Below are 18936 nucleotides of genomic sequence, written 5' to 3' on the forward strand. Positions count from 1 at the left end.
AATAAAAAAAAAAAGCTTTATTGCAGTACTATTTTGTAAAGATATACCTAATTCTATCAAACAGAGATCTGCTAGCTTTCGTCAGAGGCAGGTTTCTCACATTATCTGAATGATTTTAGTGTCAGCAGGTATATTTCACAAAAGTTCAATTCATCTCTTCTACAGACTGCCCTGTCCATTAGTTTTGTGTGTTTGTTTAGAAACTTGCGTGGTCATAAATAAAGTTTATTTGGAAGATATGATTAAAGCAGCAAGTGTAACTGATAAGATTAACTATCTTAATCATTTTTTACTGTATAAAATCTAACCTCTCAGTGTGAGAGATGATTGGATCCTTCAATCAAGAGTAAAAGCAATGTGATGGAAGAAATCATCATTACTGTAGGAAAGTACATCTTTGTTGTTCTGCCCATGTGAAAGAAACTTTTATTTTGGTAATAAAGGGGTTGTTTATTTCAGTTTGTACTGTATATCAAGCCCTTGGTATAGAGTATATACTGTATATCAAAGCACCTTGCACCACTGATGGGTGCTGTGCTGCCGTGGTACTGAAGGTTTTATATCATCCAATGTTTTTTTTTTTATTATTAATTTTATTACAATCCATACATAGCTATCAAGTTTTTACAAAAAAAAGAATTATGTTAAGAACAGATCGATCCCCACCCTTGAGAAAGAGAGCAAGCCAAACGGTGTAAAATTTAAGGGTTGTAAACATACCTAAATTAATAAATTCTCTGTGCTTTATAAACTTATTTTAAAATATTACTGATTATATCCTGCCATGTTTTGAAAAAAGTCTGTACAGATCCTCTAACTGAGTATTTGATTTTTTCCAATTTCAAATTATATAACACATCGGTTTCCCACTGACTTAAAAGAGGAGAGTTTGGGTTCTTCCAGTTTATCAGAATAAGTCTGCGTGCCAACAGTGTAGTGAATGCAATCACAATTTGTTTGTCCTTCTCCACTTTAAGCCCCTCTGGAAGAACACCAAACACAGCTGTTAATGGTTAATTATATTACAAGCAAGTTTTCCATTGTATTGTGGCTTTTGTCCAAAATAAAGCCATCTCCTGGCTGTTGCTGTTTTTGTGTGAATGCTGCCCTGTATCGAGTTATCCGTTTCATGTGGACTTACCTAATTCGCTACATGTACCTTTAGCAGTTACACTGTTAAAAGGTAAAGTGCAACTGAAGCACAAGGCAAACTGAATTTAAATTACGACTTTGAGTTATTTTTCCATATACTGTACTTACTTTTTTTGATATTGTTTAGTTGTCCCACACAATTGAATTATTATTTCATTAAGGAAAAACAGTTCACTTTGACCACTTGCTGATTAAACTGCACCTAACTACATTAGCGCAACACAATGGTTAAAAATGCAGCCCCACAGCTAAGAAATTCAGGGAATTAATTTTGCTACAGAAACTTACAAAAACGTAGTATGTTCTTCCTGCTACTGAGTGGGTTCTCCCTAGAGTAAACCAGTTTACTTCACATAACCTTAGGGTATGTGTTATGTTATGTTAAGTTAACTGCAGACCTAAATTGACCCTCTACAATGGACAGTGGTTGGGTGTGTGTGAGAACTAGCCCAAAATGGACCAATTCCAAATCTAGCAATAGCAACACCTACTGAAAAAAAATTCACACTGTTTTTAAAATGAATGAAAACTGCAAAAGATACATACAAGAGTGACATTAATGTCTTGTTTCCACAGATCACACAAAAGAGAATTTTGAGTACAAAGAGCTGTCATTTGAATAAATGTCTCTTGTAGAGCATAACTCCAAAACTGTATGTAACATTTTGATTACTTACATGATACAGTGGGGACCAGTTTGTTTATGAATGGTTTAATGCACAAGTGTTGGCATGGAACTTGTGCCGAGTTTCCTTTGTTTGTCTGCCCCTCTTTGTCCCGACTATAGAAAACATTTCCTCAGCACATACTTAAGGTTGACTAGCTAAGTCATTAGAGACAGTCCCTTTGCCAAAAATATATATAAACATATACACACACATTTATATATATTTACACAGACACACACACAAAATACTCCTTCCAGGTTTATAAGTTACCTTCTTCCAAGGATCTGCTTTACTTTAACCACTGTGTTTGTGGCATTTCTTATTCTTCCTTGTTTTGCTGTCAATCCAACAATCTAAGAACGAAACATAATTTAAAGCAAAGTGTAGCTTTAATAATGAGAATAATCAATTTTAAATTCCCCCGCAAAAAAAATTGTGAAAGCCATTCTTGCAAATTTAATGTTGCACTTCCCAAACACATCTAACAGAGATTACAGAAGTAATTTGTTTTAATGGTTTACACTTCTGAAAGCTTCATCATAATAACAGTTGAAGCACATCCCAAAGAAGAATTAAGGTTAACCTACACTGATGATTTTTTTTTTTTCCAGATGAGGCCTCTGGTATTTCAAATTTACTGGGAAAACACTCAAGAAAGCAGATTTATAGTGATTTTGTTCTGTTTCAGAAAGTGATTAACACACAGTAGCTATGTATGGTTGAAATTTATAACTGAACGTTTTAACCTCTAATTAATTTTCTCCATGTATGCACAAAATCTGTGAGATGCTCCATATGTTGAGTGTTCTGGTACAGCTGTGTTGTATCATATAGTCCATACACTACAGAGTGAAAGTTATGCTAGCATTTTGGCTTAAATTCTAATGCATTTAAAGCAACCCTAGAATTTTTCAAAGGTATGCCTTATGTTCTCTTCTATTCTCAATTTTCCATTAACACAACAAAAACTGTACTCCTGAAACAAACCATGCTGGTGGCTAAGAGACTGCTCATAACCTAAAATGACACATTAAAGATATGAAATATCAGTCCATTCATTTTTGACAATGCTTTTCCAGTTCAGTTTAGGCGGAGCTGGAGTCTTTCCTAGCAGCACCCATTAAATCTTAGCATTTCAGTCTTGCATGGGAATCACTAGAAAATGACTTAGGACTTTGGCTACTGTGGCATACTGTACATCAGAAGGTACAGATGGAAAACACCTTTCTCATTTCTTAGTGGCCTGAAAGACTGACTGTATGCCTTAACAAATAAACTAATGCAAATAATTCAAGTGCAATAATTAAATCATACATAATGATAAATCTTTTTTTAAGTGATAAGTCAAGCAACAATAAAAAACATCTATTTAAAACATACCTTTTCCTTTTCTCTGAATGCAACAACAGCAGGTGTAACACGATCGCCAGAGTCATTTGCAACAACATCCGCTCTGCCATCCTGGAAGAGGTTAGACACAAAGTAAAAATAATATTAACATTTTTAATGTAAAAAGGGTTTACAGCTGTGAATTATTTACTAATTTGGTTCATTGCTTACTTTAAACTATTAAGAACATCCTGAAATTTATTACATTGTGAACACTAGTGATAAGCGAACTCTGTGGAATTCACTTCACCAAAAATCACAGGAATGTTCGGGAACTTCACTAAACTCCACAAAATACATTAAAGTCAATGAGGAAGGAGAAAAGAAACTAGTTTTCAGTGGCTTATAATGGTGCAATTGTGTTTAAAGTGTCAAAAAGAGCTAGGGGAGTGTCTGCCAAAAATGTTGGACTGATTATTGTGGCCATAAATGTAATCAGCTGTGAGGGAACAGTGCCAACCTTAATAAGGCCACCATGCCTCAAGCAACAAAAGATGCAAACAGAATGATAACCACAAACTAGCAGTAAGTTTAAATATATATATATTTTATTAATTATTATTATTATTATATATAATATATATACATATATAAAGTTTATGATGCACATCTTTTTAGGGATATTGTATTTTTTCACTTAAACTACAAAGAAAAGAGCATGAAATTCATTAGTGTGCAATTACATCAATGAAAAGATACAATGCATCAAATAAAACACTTAACGTATAACAAACAAATTATCTCTGCAACTTGAAGTGATCTATATTTTGGCAATTAATAGTCTTCTAGAAGTGTGTCAGATTTTCTTAAAAAAGTGATAAAATTAAACCCATTAGAATATATACATTATTACACAGTGAAATTTACGACTGTCCTTATCCAAATTCTGCTTCGTCCAATAACTTATCACAGGCCTTTATGCAAGAAAGATGATCAAGCTCATCGACCCCATATAGAAGTGGGAAAGGATGAAGAAGAAGAACGAGGAGGCTGTAACTGGTATACTGCATCAGGTAAAGCTCGACTATAGAATAGCTGCATATTTCCTTGAGATATTAAAAGTGCCCTTTCTCTCTTTGCATAGAACACGACTGTGTACTAAAAACCTGGCAAATTTTCTGTACTGACCCCACTAAAATGAGCGTACCTAATATGAAAAAGCAAACTATCCAGGCACTGAGAACCTGGATAATCGCCAGCCTGTTAGAACCCAGTATTGTATGACGAGGATCCTGAAGATGAAACGATATACACCTTCAGGTGAATAACAAAAATGATGTAATTTACCTCGGTTTTATGGCAATGATATCTTTCCCTATGCAATATCGGAGGTCACAGACAAAATTTAAGCTATAACATGTTTTAGCGCGAGCAACAAATCCCTATTACGAAGGCATTTATAGAGAATACTCAAGAATTTCAAAGACATAAAGGTTAGGTGAACTTGCGATCCTAAAATGGCCACTGTGTATGCTTCGTGTGTGTAAGTGTGTGTACTGCGATGGACCGGCGCCTTGTCCAAGGTTTGTTCCCTGCCTTGCGTCCTGTGCTAGATGGGGTAGGCTCCAGCAGACCCCTGCGACCATGTTCAGGTCTAAGAGAGTTAGACTGACTACACTGCAAGCATATCTTAACAAAAAACACGCGTGAGAGTTTACTAGACCAAAAACCCAAAACTACCCGCTTCACCTGTCAACCGTGTAAAGTCTAGTGATATCAAATCGCGCCGGTAGGAAGACACGAAACACTGTTAGAATCACACAACCAGTCATTTCCATTCATCTTTAATCTGGTCGCTTTAAAACACGCAGCAGATCCAATATCACGCATCTCAAACTGGACAAATAAAACACGCCATGATATTATATGATCAGCAATAAATATTCTTTAAAAAATCCGACCTTAAAAACTGCTACACAGGCACATGTGTATCCCAGATGCACTCCAATAGCAGCCATGCCTGTACTGTGTAGAATGTCCGTAGGAGGGGTTAACAAAACGCCAATGGGCACAAGGGTGCTACAAATTAACCAATCATATTGTACACTGTGACGATTGCTGTCCAATTATAGGCGAAATAAATTTGCGCAAGCGCACTGACTCAATATGGGCGGAAAATATGCTAATATAACCAATCAAAAGCTTTCAATGGCTTGATGCAAGAAAGGTAGGAATTCCGAATACGCCAACAGTCTTAAAGCCACCAATGGCAAGGTTGAACGAGAAATGAAACGTCACATTTGATCAGCCGTGTAGTTTACTATTTATTTTTATAGGCGCAGAAACAAAAAAGAAGATATGTGGACAGCAAACGTTGTTTTGGTGTTAGCGTATAGCCTCATAGTACCCGATATAGTTTATACGGGGGGATGTGAAGGTGAGAAGATAAGGCATGCTGCTTTTTCTGTGTGTAAAAATAGCAACATTTTCTACTAACTGTGGAAACCGTTTGCAGCATGCAAATCAAATAGGAGCATGAAATTGTGTGGGTTCTGTTGTAACGGCTGGAGTCTCATTTCAGATTCTAGATGCGAATCTATAACCGAAAGAAGCAGTATTTCCAATGAGATTTACAACAAGTAGACAGGCTTAAAGAAATTAATTGAAAATATGACAAGTCTGCATGATCTGGATATTTAATCATTAGGAATATAAAATGTATATATTTTTCATTATAATGAAATGTTTTGGGGTTCAAAAACATATGCAAATTAAATAAAAAATACTTTACACGTGTTGCATAATTTATTTTCAGGCTTTAGAAATCAAACGTATCGTCAACAAAATAACACATTTACATGTAAGTTTGACTGACAAAGGTAACCATATAGCTGCAGTAGATTTGTTAGAATAAATGAACCACAGTCTTTTGCCAAAGCTTTTGATTAATATCCTTTATTAAGTAAGGTGAATAAAATAGCCATTGCTTGTGATGCCAGATTCAAGATAAATGAATCACACAGAGGCAGCAACAATCTGACTGATCATGTCAGTGACAGCAGTTGTGTACAGAACAATCCGAACAAGGCACTATAATCACTATCTGACATCTTTGAAAAACAAAGTATCAGCCAGTCATTAACCAACCGGCTATATCCTAACACAAGGCCACGGGGGTCTGCTGGAGCCAATCCCAGCCAATACAGGGCGCAAGGCAGTCACAAATCCCGGTCAGTGCGCCAAAACACAATGTATTGCTGTAAAATAAAATACAATATACAACTTTACATTTGATTCCTGTATCTATCAGTCTGACATTTTCTAAATTGCTTTGCCGGGAACAGGGTTGCTGGAGCCTGCCCCAGCTGTCATGGGGGCAAAACAGGAACAAACTCTGGAAAAGGCGACCAAACACACACACACCCCAACCACAAACTAAGGGCAGTTTTTTAGTATCGCCCACCCACCTAACTTTCATGTCTTTGGACTGTGGGAGGAAACCGGAGCACCCAGAGTAGACCCACACAAACTTGGGGAGAACATGCAAACTCCACATAGGGAGGACCTGGGACACAAACCCTGCTCTCTGCAAGGCAGCAGTGCTACCACTCCGCCACTCTGCCGCTCTTGTTCTCTTTAGCTTTGTCATTGTAAATATAGAAGCCAACCTCACTTAAAAAGACTTACATTTTATGATACTTCATTACATTTTTCAAGTTTTTCTTTGCCCCACAAGAGAAACATAATTCACTTTTCTGAAGGTCTGTCCCTAATAAATATAATCTGGTAGTAGGCAGTTAATGGTTCAGCTCATAGGCATGCAAAATGAAGCTGATAAAATATTAGTTATGAGGTTATTTTTATTTGCACTCATGGAAACCATAAAAGTTTAATGTTTTCTATCTCATCACATTTAAGTGCTAAATTGAAAATAAAAAGGCTGAGGTGTTGTGCCTAGATGCTTCCACTTCAAATTAATAGCACTTACAGTTGACCAGAACAGACTGAGTACAGACCCATTCTACTGCCTGTGTTTGTCAATGGGGATTGCATGGCTATGTGCTTGGTTTTATATACTTTTTAACAGTGAAAGTGACTGAAACACCTGATGTTAGTCATTTGGAGGGGTGTCCACATACTTTTGGCCAAAATAAAAACGGGTCTGTGAGAGGATGCATTTCTGATTTCTAAATCAGACAAGCAATATGATTTGGGTGGGGAAGTTAAATCTTGTTTTGCTTTTTCTTTGTAGTTCTATTTTTCCTTTGTTTTTTTCTATATTGATTTTGAAGTAAATGGTTGTACAGTATGTGGTATATTATTATTTTACACCATTTTTATATTATTTGTGAATTTCCCCTTGAGATTAATAAAGTATCTATCTATCTATCTATCTATCTATTATTTGTTTGATTGGGTATCTTGCAATTGTGATGTTCTGGTTTTTGAAAATAAAATATAAGAAATAAAAATAAGAAAAAGGACAAAATAAATCCTTGATCTCTAAAACCAGAATAATAGCTTCATTGTTTATAGAGGTCAATGAAGAAGCTGAAAAAAATATAAAGGATGGTTAACAGAACATGAAAACAGAAAGTAATTTTGTATTTTTCAGCTTAGATTTGATTTACTGAACATTGCAATGTCTGGCTGTTCTCCCTTTCTACCTTAAAAACTTAGGCAGCGTCTCTACTGATAGTGTTATGTCAAATAAAAATCATGATAGCTTTGTGTCAGTTATGTATTAATGTTGCCCCTAGACAGGACACCCATACTTACTGTGCTGGTTATCATTTTGTTTAGAGTCGGTCCATTGGATGGTTCTTTACATTTAAAAACTCAAAGTTTACATTTACTGTAATTCTGCCAGTACTGTTAAAGTACTGAGTTACTGTTACAAGTAAAATTAAAAATATAAATTGATGATACAAGAAATATACATTATTCTGGCTCAATGTACCTAAGCAATTAATGGCCATTATTTTACATTTTTACACCATTTAGTCAAGTTTATGTAGATTTACGGAGTACATTAATAGCCAGAATATGCATATTTGAATTTTTGCTATTGAAGCTTGTCCATATAAACATGGCCTCAAAAATATTGTAATGTCTTGTTAGAACCAGAGCAGTTTCCCATTTAATAAAGTATTAGACATGCCATTGAAACTGCATTGTCTTACTAGTCATTCATTCCTGTCAGTGGGACTTTGACTTGGGGATGATACCCCTAAAGCACAGCAATTAACACTCATTTATTTCATGGTTCTAGGGTTTTATGGTATGGTTATTTACAGTATATGGTTGTAGTTTGACAGAATCTTGGGCACACTGCAAGTGACCCAATATGATTACTACTTGTGTGACTATATGACTAGCAACATGAAAAAATTAAGTTGTGGTTTTTCCTTTATTTATTTTACACAGTGTTTTTTGTAGTAAACAATGTACTTTACAAGTGTACAGCTATGGTGAATTGTGTTCACTTATTTTTTTTTTACAAAGGATTTACCAGTAATTTAAGCAATTTTCTTTGGATCATACATTGAGTTAGTAGCAGAAGTTGAACTGACAGCCTTGAGGTCTACAGGCCAATTTCTTCACTGCCAGCTACTGCCTCACTGAATGCTATAAACCATCCATCCATTATCCAACCCTCTATATCCTAACTACAGGGTCACGGGGTCTGCTGGAGCCAATCCCAGCTCACACAGGGCGCAAGGCAGCTATAAACCATGAAGTTTCCATTCTGTTTATGTAGGTACAAACAGAAACAAATTAAATAATATTCCTGCCACAGAATTTAGCTGAGCATGTTTGTTTTTTAGTTACTGTATGTCAGAGAATGTCATTAGCTGAAAATGCACAAATGTCTTTTTTCCCTTGACCTATTGTGAAGAAGCAAACCCCAGATCTGTATGATGGAGTTGGTGCTTCTGTGCAGCATAGCTTCAGGGGTTAACTGTTCATTCAATTACATAAATCGGTTTGCACAGGATGATTCGTTCTTGCATTCTTGACTGGCAAGTTACAAATTCAAACATCTTGTTTTTGATTCTTTCTTTAAATATAATATCCCATTCATCCATTTTCTAACCCGCTGAATGCTAATCATGCTGTATATTTCAAAATATAATAATCGCACTAGCAACATTTACAATAAAGCAAGACACTTTGTTCTTACAAATTCTTGCAGAACACAATTATTAACAAAGTAAAATTGAAACATTTTAATCGTATTTTGTACACTTTTTTATATGGTCACTTATTGTTAAATTAACTTTTAAAACCGAAGATTGCATGTATTTTTCAATCTAACAATTATGCCAATTTAGTCTTGTAAAGTGTTAATGGAAATCCAGGGTTGTGCTGTATATTATTACTGTAGTCATCTTTGAACTTATAATGGAAACATTTGGGTTGTGCAGAGCATAGATCATTTTAGCATGATTTAAATTAAACCTCTTTCATGTTTCATTATTTTGTCTTCATCTTTCATTTGATTTAATGGAGGGCTAGGGACTAAAGCCAGTGCCTCAGGCCCCTACTCCTTTATTGAAAGTGAGACGTGTTTTAACTACTAAGATCCCAAGGAGGTTATGCTATACAGTGAATTCAGACATTTTAATGTAACCAAAGACCCTAGTCACAGTCTTTGCTGTGTTATAAGGCAGATATTGTAGCTGAGAAAATCTGGAAATTCCCATTGTCATTTCATAAACTCTGATAGGTACAACATTTGTTACAAATTAAACGAAAAAATTATATTTAAAGGAGACATGTACAGTACGTATGTGTAACATCTACTATGTTTGTCCCTCCTGAAAAGTATGCTGGATCCTTGCATGTGTTAGCTACAAAAAAACAAAAGACATGCCAGTGCAGAAATGTCTAACCCCGATAACGCAGAATCCGATTCAGGAATTATTGCAATGGGGAGCACTCAAATGTGGTGTTTATCAGAATGTGGAATGTGTCCAGGCAGGGAGTGGAATTTCCCATATTCTAGCTTGACAGGAGTGCCACGAAGGAGCAGTAGCTCCTCAGCCTGTGCCTTTGTCATTTGTCCCTTTTGGGTATTTGTGGGGATCAATGGAGGTAATCTCGCCGGTAGAATTAAAATAACCTCTAGGAGTAGAGTCTGTGAACTTCATTTATGAGGGAAAAATGAAAATTCCATGTTGGTTGAAGAAGCTAATTTAGAGAAAGTAAGGTAAAAAGCTGAGGGGTTTTTAATGAGCGTGGGTAAGCAAGTGGGCTGCTGCACTTTTATAGCGGGTACCTAGCACCCCTTTTGTGTTTTTTCTTTTTGTCTGTTAACTTTTCTCATCATTTTGATATAAAAATAAAAGGCATAATATATCAAATTATTTTCGAATATTTCTACAGGGGGTGCTCTGTAACAAGGTTAAGATTCTCTTCTTTGTTGTTTAAGAAAAAGATTAGAGATTTCAAGAGTGGCCAGAAAAAGATTGCACTTATACCCTGATATAAATTACACATTAACATATAGAAATGATGGTAAGGTATACATGGCAATTGTTGTGGCAACTGCCATGATTAATTTAAGAAATAAATAATTTCCCTTATGTGGTAATGAATTTGTTTAATAGAGACATTTACCTTACGATTACAGGGCTAGGAATACAATACACTTTACCATATTTTCATTAATGAGCCAGAAACTTGGTGATAAGTCAGGAGTATTTGCAGTAGTGTGGTACTACTCAAACTAATTATAGTCGTAAAATGGAGGGATTTTATTGTTGGGGCATAGTGGCGATGTGATGTGGACTAGAGAAAAAAACATACTTTAAATTTCAGATTATTATTAATTAATAAAGCAAAGCAAAATGTAATAGGCAAATTTAACAAAATGAGTACTACTCAATTCATTGATAATTTCAATTTACAATTAACACTCTGCTCAAAACAAAAATGAAGGTTTATTTTGAAAAATGAATATTTCAAATAATGAATAAATAACATTTCAAAAGAGTAGGGCAGTGTTTGGGGATAGACAGCTAGGTAAAGAATCATGAAGTCAGGAAACAAAATTAATGTCACAACTTCTGAGATCTTATTGTATCATTTGATTTTGTTCATTTGTTAACAGTATCCTTATTTTACATACTAACTCTTGATGAGTTTAAATACATTGATAAATAATTATCATTTTTGCATGTTCTTTGATACATTGAACATGTTGTACTAAATGACTGTTTAACATATTCAATTAAATCATTCATTTTGCCCAGAGGGGACTGGGCGGTCTCATGGTCTGGAATCCCTGCAGGTTTTATTTTTTTCTCCAGCCGTCTGGAGTTTTTTTTTCTGTCCACCCTGGCCATCGGACCTTACTCTTATTCTATGTTAATTAATGTTGACTTAATTTATTTTCTTACTGTGTCTTTTATTTTTCTATTCTTTATTTTGTAAAGCAATTTGAGCTACATTTTTTTGTATGAAAATGTGCTATATAAATAAATGTTATTCACTCATTTTTCAAATCTGTTCTAGTATGAACTTGTGAGCTACAGAAGTCACTGATAAAAAACGTGTTTTATGGGGAGGTTTTTGAAATATGCTGCACAGTAAGGCATGTGACTATAAAAAACGTCTTTAGAAGTGGTCACTCACCCAGTGGGATCTCATGATAGCAGCTTCTGTAATATGTTGAAAGAGCAGTGATGGGAAAGATGTGTGAGTGCAGATGTGGATGAGCATGCAGTAGACCTGGTTTAAAAAACAATCCAAAATAGTATTTTAGATGGTCAATACAAGTGGGAGGTCAACACATAGGCAGGGGGAAAGAATATGAAATCCAAAAAAGCAGGCAAAAGGTTAAATACTGCAACACTTGAGCATTGGACTACAGGCTTTCACAAAGGCCATTATGCACAATACTTGTCAGGCCCATTTTTTATTTTATTTTCCCTCGTTTTAAATGAGGCATCATTAATGTTGTCAAGCTGCAGACAAAGTTATATATTACGAGCACTGGAGGAAAAATAATGTGCTTAAAAGTACTGTAGTTTGTCGACCAGGAAAATTACCACAGGGAAAATCATAAGGAATAGCCAGGAACAGACTAAGGTTTGTTTGCCAAAAGCACAGAACAGAAAGAATGGCCAAAAGTACAAAACACAAAAACAAAAATCAACTAGTAAAAACACAAGCAATAATTTTGAAAGCAGACTGTGGGAATTTGTTTGTAGCTAAAGATAACAGATGGATACATGGTTTGTTTTGTTAAATTTATCCAAAGGCAGTGAGTAGTGTGTACAATATCCTTCAATAGACTTTGACTTCACACGTATCAATGCTGGTGACCATTAGATCCACAATGATCGTCTAACCATATGCTATTTGCCCACTGCCTTGAGAAACCAGTGCTGAAATGGCCACCGTTTCTAACAAAAACTACACAAAATTGTGCCATTCTGACATCATTAAAATAAAGTTCTACTGTACTCCATGCCTTTACCTTCTTATACATGCAGTAATCATCTGGCCCTGCCTAATATCACAAATCGTGCTTCTGTTACAATATGAATTACTTCTGATTATTCTTTTAAAGAATAATTTCAGTGTTTTTCAAATCAAAAGCTGTGAAAAGATCAGACTCGACACACTTAAAAAGGTTAGGGGCAGCCACCCGTATATTATCCCTGGCTGCGATGGGCTTTGAGAATAAGACAGTAATGTCTTTGATGGAGTCCAAACAAGAAGTGATGAATAGTGGTTAAGATGGCGGCTTTAAATGCCAAGAGTGGAAGTGATGTAAGGGAACTGAAAGTCACCTCCTTCTGACGTTGTAACCGGAAGTGACATTCTTCTAGGCGCCAGAACCAGAAGTGACGTCTTTAGGGAAGTGACAGATAGGTTTTCCCCTGTTTGGTCTGTAGAGGTAACAGAAGAAGATTTAGTGCACCCCGACACCCCCTGGCCTGGTGTGGAATTACCCTCACTTGGTCCATACAGCTTCCTCCTACTTGCACGTGTGTGACAAGCATTTCTCCATATTTGTTGTACATATCAATATTAATATACTAGACATTAAGCCCGTTACAATAACGGGCACTAGAACAGTAGTGCATAAACATTAGTAGGAACAGTCTATATTAAATGGCAAGGGACCTTGTATGTGGCTGTAACATGCGTCACTGTATTGTGTGCCTTTAATTTTATCTCTCAGTAATACTGGTTTGTATTTCCGTAAAATGCCTGTAATTTTGTCTGACAGTAATACAGTGGAACCTCGGTTCACAACCATAATGCGTTACAAAACTGGTTGTAACCCGATTTGGTTGTGAACCGAAGTAATTTCTCCCATAGGATTGTATGTAAATAAAATGATTTCGTTCCACACCGTATGAACTGTATGTAAATATACATTTTTTTTAAGTTTTTAAGCACAAATATAGTTAACTAGCCAACCCGCGGCGTACCATACGCCGCATTATCAGGTCGGTTTTTTAAATAATTTTTAAGCACAGGGAGAAAAGTAACATTTGAAAAATCGGTATTGTAATAAATTAGCAAGAAAAGCAACATTGTTACAATGCACGGAACGAACCAACACACAATCGTCTGTGCGCTGCTCAGGCGTGGAGGGTGGAACGGGAGGAGAGGAGAAGGACGTCCACTCGCTCCCTCCGTCATGCTAGTCTGCTGATTTCTTGTCCAGTATGCACTGCCTGCTCATGTGCCCACCTCCAACTCGTCACTCGAGTCGTTGTCATCTTTGTACAGTCCAGATGCAGCTGTGACTCATGTAGACTTTTCATTGCTCTGTGCGATTTTGGCTGCCTTTCTATATATAATCCACCAAGACACCGGACCACGGTAGCAGCGAGGTGGGAGGGGGGTGTGTACAAAGTGCAGGAGCATCTAAGAAGACGCATGTTTGTTGTGGATGTGAATTGCTGTATGTAGCGTGTAAAACAGTTTGCTATGGTGCACTCAGTCGTGCGTTGTAACCGAAAAATTGGGTTTTTAAAGACTGCTCACTTCGTTGTGTATACAACTGTAGGTGAATGAAAAGATGCAACTCTGGAGAGGGCAACATACAATACAGTGTTTTACACGCTGCATACAGCGATTTACATCCGTGACAAACATGCCTCTTCTTAGAGTCCTGTCGCGTCCACCCTCGTTCTCGAAGCATACACACCGCCTGGTCATGTGGTGCCTCTGTGTAAACCGGTCAGGCACAGAGAAGGTCAGCTGCCGAGAGAGCGTCTCGACTGTTGTAGGGCCTGCATTGGTGAAGCAGGTGAGACGGTAATGAAACAGAGACACAGGGCTTATTGGTTTTTAAAGACTGCCTCCTTCATTGGGTTTTAACCAATGCACGGAACGAACCAACACACAATCGTCCATGTGGCGCTCAGGTGCGGAGGGTGGAACGGGAGGAGAGGAGAAGGATGTCCATTGCGCTCCATCCGTCATGCTAGTCTGCTGATTTCTCGTCCTGAATGCACTACCTGCTCATGTGCCCATAATATTTTGCTCTCCATAAAAATATATCCTGTCTAAATTATACAAGTTAGAAACAAAGTAAACGTTAAAAGAACAAACATTCAAATTTCTTTACTCTTATGTAATTTTATATAGAAAATAAACTTAAATTTTAAATATCCCAAAAGATTTTGCTCTCCATAAAAATATATCCTGTCAAAATTATACAAATTCAAATATGAACATGGTGCATAACAAAACCCTGGAAATATAAATAAAATCTGTTCTTTTCAGCAGTAACAAATCAAATCATTCAGTTGTCTTTGCTCATATGTCGTTTTATGAGAGCTGGACGCCTGGCATCTTTTTTTGGCAACAAGTTCGTTTATGTTTGGTGTGAGGTTCTGTGTTGTGGAGATTCTCAGGATGGACTGCAGGTGCTCATCGGTGAGGCGACTCCTGTGTGCTGTTTTGTTAGTCTTCATCACTGAGAAGAGCTTCTCACACAGATATGTGCTACCAAACATGCACAAGGTTTGAGCCACATGTAGACGGAGCTGGAGCATTTGTGCGGGAATGGACTGAATAAACTGTGCGGGCTGTGCAGTATCGTACTTTGCCTTCAGTGTGCCATTACACTGCAGCTCAATCACCTCCATCTGAATCTGCACAGGTGCAGTTTCCACATCGACGGCAAATGGGTTGCGAAACAACTCAAAATTCTTTTTTTGTTCTTCAAAGTCACCAAAGCGCCGTGCGAACTCAGTGCGCAGTGAGTTCAGTTTATCAGCAAAGTGCGATTTGGGAACACCGTTGTGCCGACTTGGTTCAACATTACTTGGCAACAGGGAAAGTGGGGCAAGTTGCACTAGTGCATTTGTGCCTCCCATAAAAGTAGCTTCACTTGAAATCACTTTGTGATTTTGCACGGTAAAACGTCTGCTGAAGTGTCAGATTCTTCTTTAACTCTTCTGCTTTCTGTATCTTGTGCATTGCATTCAGGTCTTTCAGGTTATCTTGATGTTTTGTCTCATAGTGCCATCTTAGATTAAATTCTGTAATTACAGCCACATTAGCTCCACAAATGAGACACACGGGTTTACCGGCAATGTCAGTAAACATATACTCAGCCTCCCATCGGTTTTTAAAGGCTCTATGTTCAGAATCACCTTTTCTCTTCGGCATCATGTGGGCTAGCTTCGCAATAACTTGCAGCATCATAAGCTAGACTTGATTAACGCAGTAAGTGTTCGGCAAGGCAGCTGAAGGGATCTGTAGTTTATTGTGTTACCAGCGCTTCATATCCCCGGGCCATTAATAACAATAATACAGTATATAAAATGATCTTGCGGGCGATATAATTACGCCGGGCGGATGTGGCCCGTGGGCCTTGAGTTTGACACATATGGACTAAATAGAACTTGAAAAGAAATATTTTTCGAATGTGATCGCGCAATTCAGATCGAGTTGACGCACTACAGTACATCGAGCCCGCGTGCTATTGTGGTTTTGCCTGTGTGCCTCAATAAGTTACCCTCCCCTCGCTCTTACTTTTTTACCGTTCATCTAATGAATACACTGAGTATGGCTTTACCAAAACAATCATTGATCGCGAATAAAGTATCCATTATTCATGAAGCTTCAATTGGTGATCTGTCTTTCTGCGTTAACCGCATATTTTTTCATACGTCTCAAACCAAGGGGATGCGAAGGTAAAATGAATCGAGAAGCGCGTGTACATACTTAGTGCATCCTTGCTCGGAAATCGAACCTTAGCGCTAGAGGCGAAAGCTCTACTACTGTGCCACGGCGTGTGGTTTGTCTATTTGAGCGTAGCAGTGTAATTCGGTTTTTGTTCAGCACTCTTTGGAACTGTTGGTTTTTGTCTGCGCACTGCGTCAGTTCACGTGAGCCGCTGAATATGGTTTTATATGTCACTCGCTTGCTTCTAATTGTTTCGCTGCCTTCTTAATTATATAATGCATGTTTTCTTCAGCGCTTTTTGTAGCTCTTCCTGGTTTTCTACATAATGAGTAATTACGTGAGAGGCGTGATGATGTCACACGAAACTCCGCCCCCCACGGCTTTCGAGCTCAACTACATTACAGTATATGGGGAAAAATAGCTTCTAGTTATGACCATTATGTATAGAATTTCGAAATGAAACCTGCCCAACTTTTGTAAGGAAGCTGTAAGGAATGAGCCTGCCAAATTTCAGCCTTCTGCCTACACGGGAAATTGGAGAATTAGTGATGAGTCAGTGAGTCAGTCAGTGAGTCAGTCAGGCAGTCAGTCAGTGAGGGCTTTGCCTTTTATTAGTATAGATTATACCATTGAATGCACAGCGTAATAGTAAACTAAATCTAAAAACATTGAATAACACTAAGAAAACCGTGAACAACAGAGAAAACTAACACTGCAAGAGTTTGTGCTATAGCCTTACGACCCGCTCGCTAAAAACACTTTTTTTTAATGAGTTTTAAGCACAGGGAAAAAAATTAACATTTGAAAAATCCGTAATTTAATAAACAACCAAGAAAAGTTACATTGCAACAATGAACGCGCGCGCCTGTGTGTGTGTGTCTCTCTCTCGTGGGCCTGCTTGTGTGTGTGTCTGTATTTCGCATGTGTGTCTCTCTTAAGCGCGCACCTTTGTGTCTGTGTGTGTGGGTGTGTCTGTCTGTCTGTCTCTCGTGCACGCCTGTGTGTGTCTCTCTCACGCCTGTGTGTGTGTGTCTCTCTCTTGCGCCTGTGTGTGTGTCTGTCTTGCGTGCGCCTGTGTGTGTGTGTCTCGCGTGCGCCTGTGTGTGTGTCTGTCTCTCTCTCTCTGCACAGGGAATACACAGGAAGAGACTGAACACGTGCTGTGTGGCCCCGCGCATGCACACTTCAACAGAAGACACACACACGGACACCTGGATGCACACAGGGGTTTCCTGTGTGTGTGTCTGTCTCGCGTGCGCCTCTGTGTGTGTGTCTGTCTCACGGGCGCCTGTATGTGTGTGTCTGTCTGTCTCTCACGCACCTGTGTGTATGTCTTTGTGTGTGTGTCTGTCTCGTGCGCGCCTGTGTGTGTTTGTCTGTCTCGCGCACGCCTGTGTTTGCGTCTGTCTCTTGCGCGCCTGTGTGTGTGTCTGCCTCTCTCTCGGCACAGGGAATGCACAGGTAGAGACTGAACACGTGCCGTGTGGCCCCGCGCATGCACACTTCACCAGAAGACACACACACGGACACCTGGATGCACACAGGGGTTTCCTGTGTGTGTGTCTGTCTCACACGCGCCTCTGTGTGTGTGTCTGGCCCGTGCCTGTGTGTGTGTGTCTGTCTCGCGGGCTCCTGTCTGTCTCTCACACGCCTGTTAATTTGTCTTTGTGTGTGTGTGTCTGTCTTTGTGTGTGTGTCTGTCTAGCACGCGCCTGTGTGTGCGTCTGTCTCTTGCGCGCCTGTGTGTGTGTCTGTCTCTCTCTCGGCACAGGGAATGCACAGGAAGAGACTGCACATGCACATGCACACTTCACGAGAAGACACACACACACACGGACACCTGGACATACACAGAGGTTTTATTAAAGAGGATTATTTCTTTGTAAATTAAAAGAATACTACGTCCTTGAAGTTTAGAATGGGCTTCAAGGGACAGGAGACCAAATGTGAACACTAAAAGCTTAAACCATATCAATTACAGTAACTTTTCAAAGCAAGAGTGTTATTGAGTATTAATTAGCATCTTGAGATTGCACACATATTGTAAAACAGCTTATCCATGTTGTTTCTGGGGGAAAAAACTATTTCTGAGACTTTGACGTTTTAAAAGAAGACCAGCTGTGTGCTTCACCACAGTGCTTATAACTTTCTGCACTAACCTTTGACCTCCACGGTATATCCTTTTTACTTCAAAAATCCTGTCATGTCATGCCGCTGTTATTGAAATAATTAAATGGTGCTGCCAAAGTCTGAATTGCTCTCTGTTCTGTAAACAGCTAGATAAAAATTATTGAAAAAATGTCACATAGTCATTCACAGTCTTTACACTATTTGTGATAGAGAAGATCAGAGTAATTTTTTCATTTCATACTTGTTGGTTTGTCTAGGTGGGGACTGCCGCTTGGAATGCCTCACTCTACATTTGCACGTTTGTGAATTACACTTTTCAGTCATATGCCCCAGAGTTAAATAATGTTTCTGGCAAGAGGTGATAATCATATCAATGTAAATGTACATGTTGTAAAGGACAATGCACCTTGGCTGGCATCGTGGCCAGGATGAGGCAAGGTCCCTTACCTGGATGGAATTCCAGCCCTTTTGAATTTCCTCAGGAAGAAAG

The 18936-nt window shown here is 38.1% G+C and overlaps 2 protein-coding genes across 2 annotated transcripts in view; one reads left to right on the plus strand and one right to left on the minus strand.

Moving 5' to 3' along the window:
- hspa14 (heat shock protein 14) overlaps positions 1 to 5202 on the minus strand; it is a 41284-nt gene extending 36082 nt beyond the window's left edge. Inside the window, exons 1-3 of the mRNA XM_039761486.1 lie at positions 5111 to 5202; positions 3201 to 3281; positions 2091 to 2173 (exon numbers count right to left, since the gene is read on the minus strand). Coding sequence (XP_039617420.1) covers positions 2091 to 2173; positions 3201 to 3281; positions 5111 to 5167 — 221 coding nt within the window. The 5' untranslated portion in view covers positions 5168 to 5202. The remainder of the gene's footprint in view (positions 1 to 2090; positions 2174 to 3200; positions 3282 to 5110) is intronic.
- Positions 5203 to 5366: 164 nt separating this feature from the next.
- The window catches only part of cdnf (cerebral dopamine neurotrophic factor), a 37453-nt gene continuing 23883 nt past the window's right edge, over positions 5367 to 18936 (plus strand). The window contains exon 1 of the mRNA XM_039760533.1: positions 5367 to 5586. Coding sequence (XP_039616467.1) covers positions 5508 to 5586 — 79 coding nt within the window. The 5' untranslated portion in view covers positions 5367 to 5507. The remainder of the gene's footprint in view (positions 5587 to 18936) is intronic.

The sequence above is a fragment of the Polypterus senegalus genome, chromosome 8 (assembly GCF_016835505.1).
Source record: "Polypterus senegalus isolate Bchr_013 chromosome 8, ASM1683550v1, whole genome shotgun sequence".
Lineage (NCBI taxonomy): Eukaryota > Metazoa > Chordata > Cladistia > Polypteriformes > Polypteridae > Polypterus > Polypterus senegalus.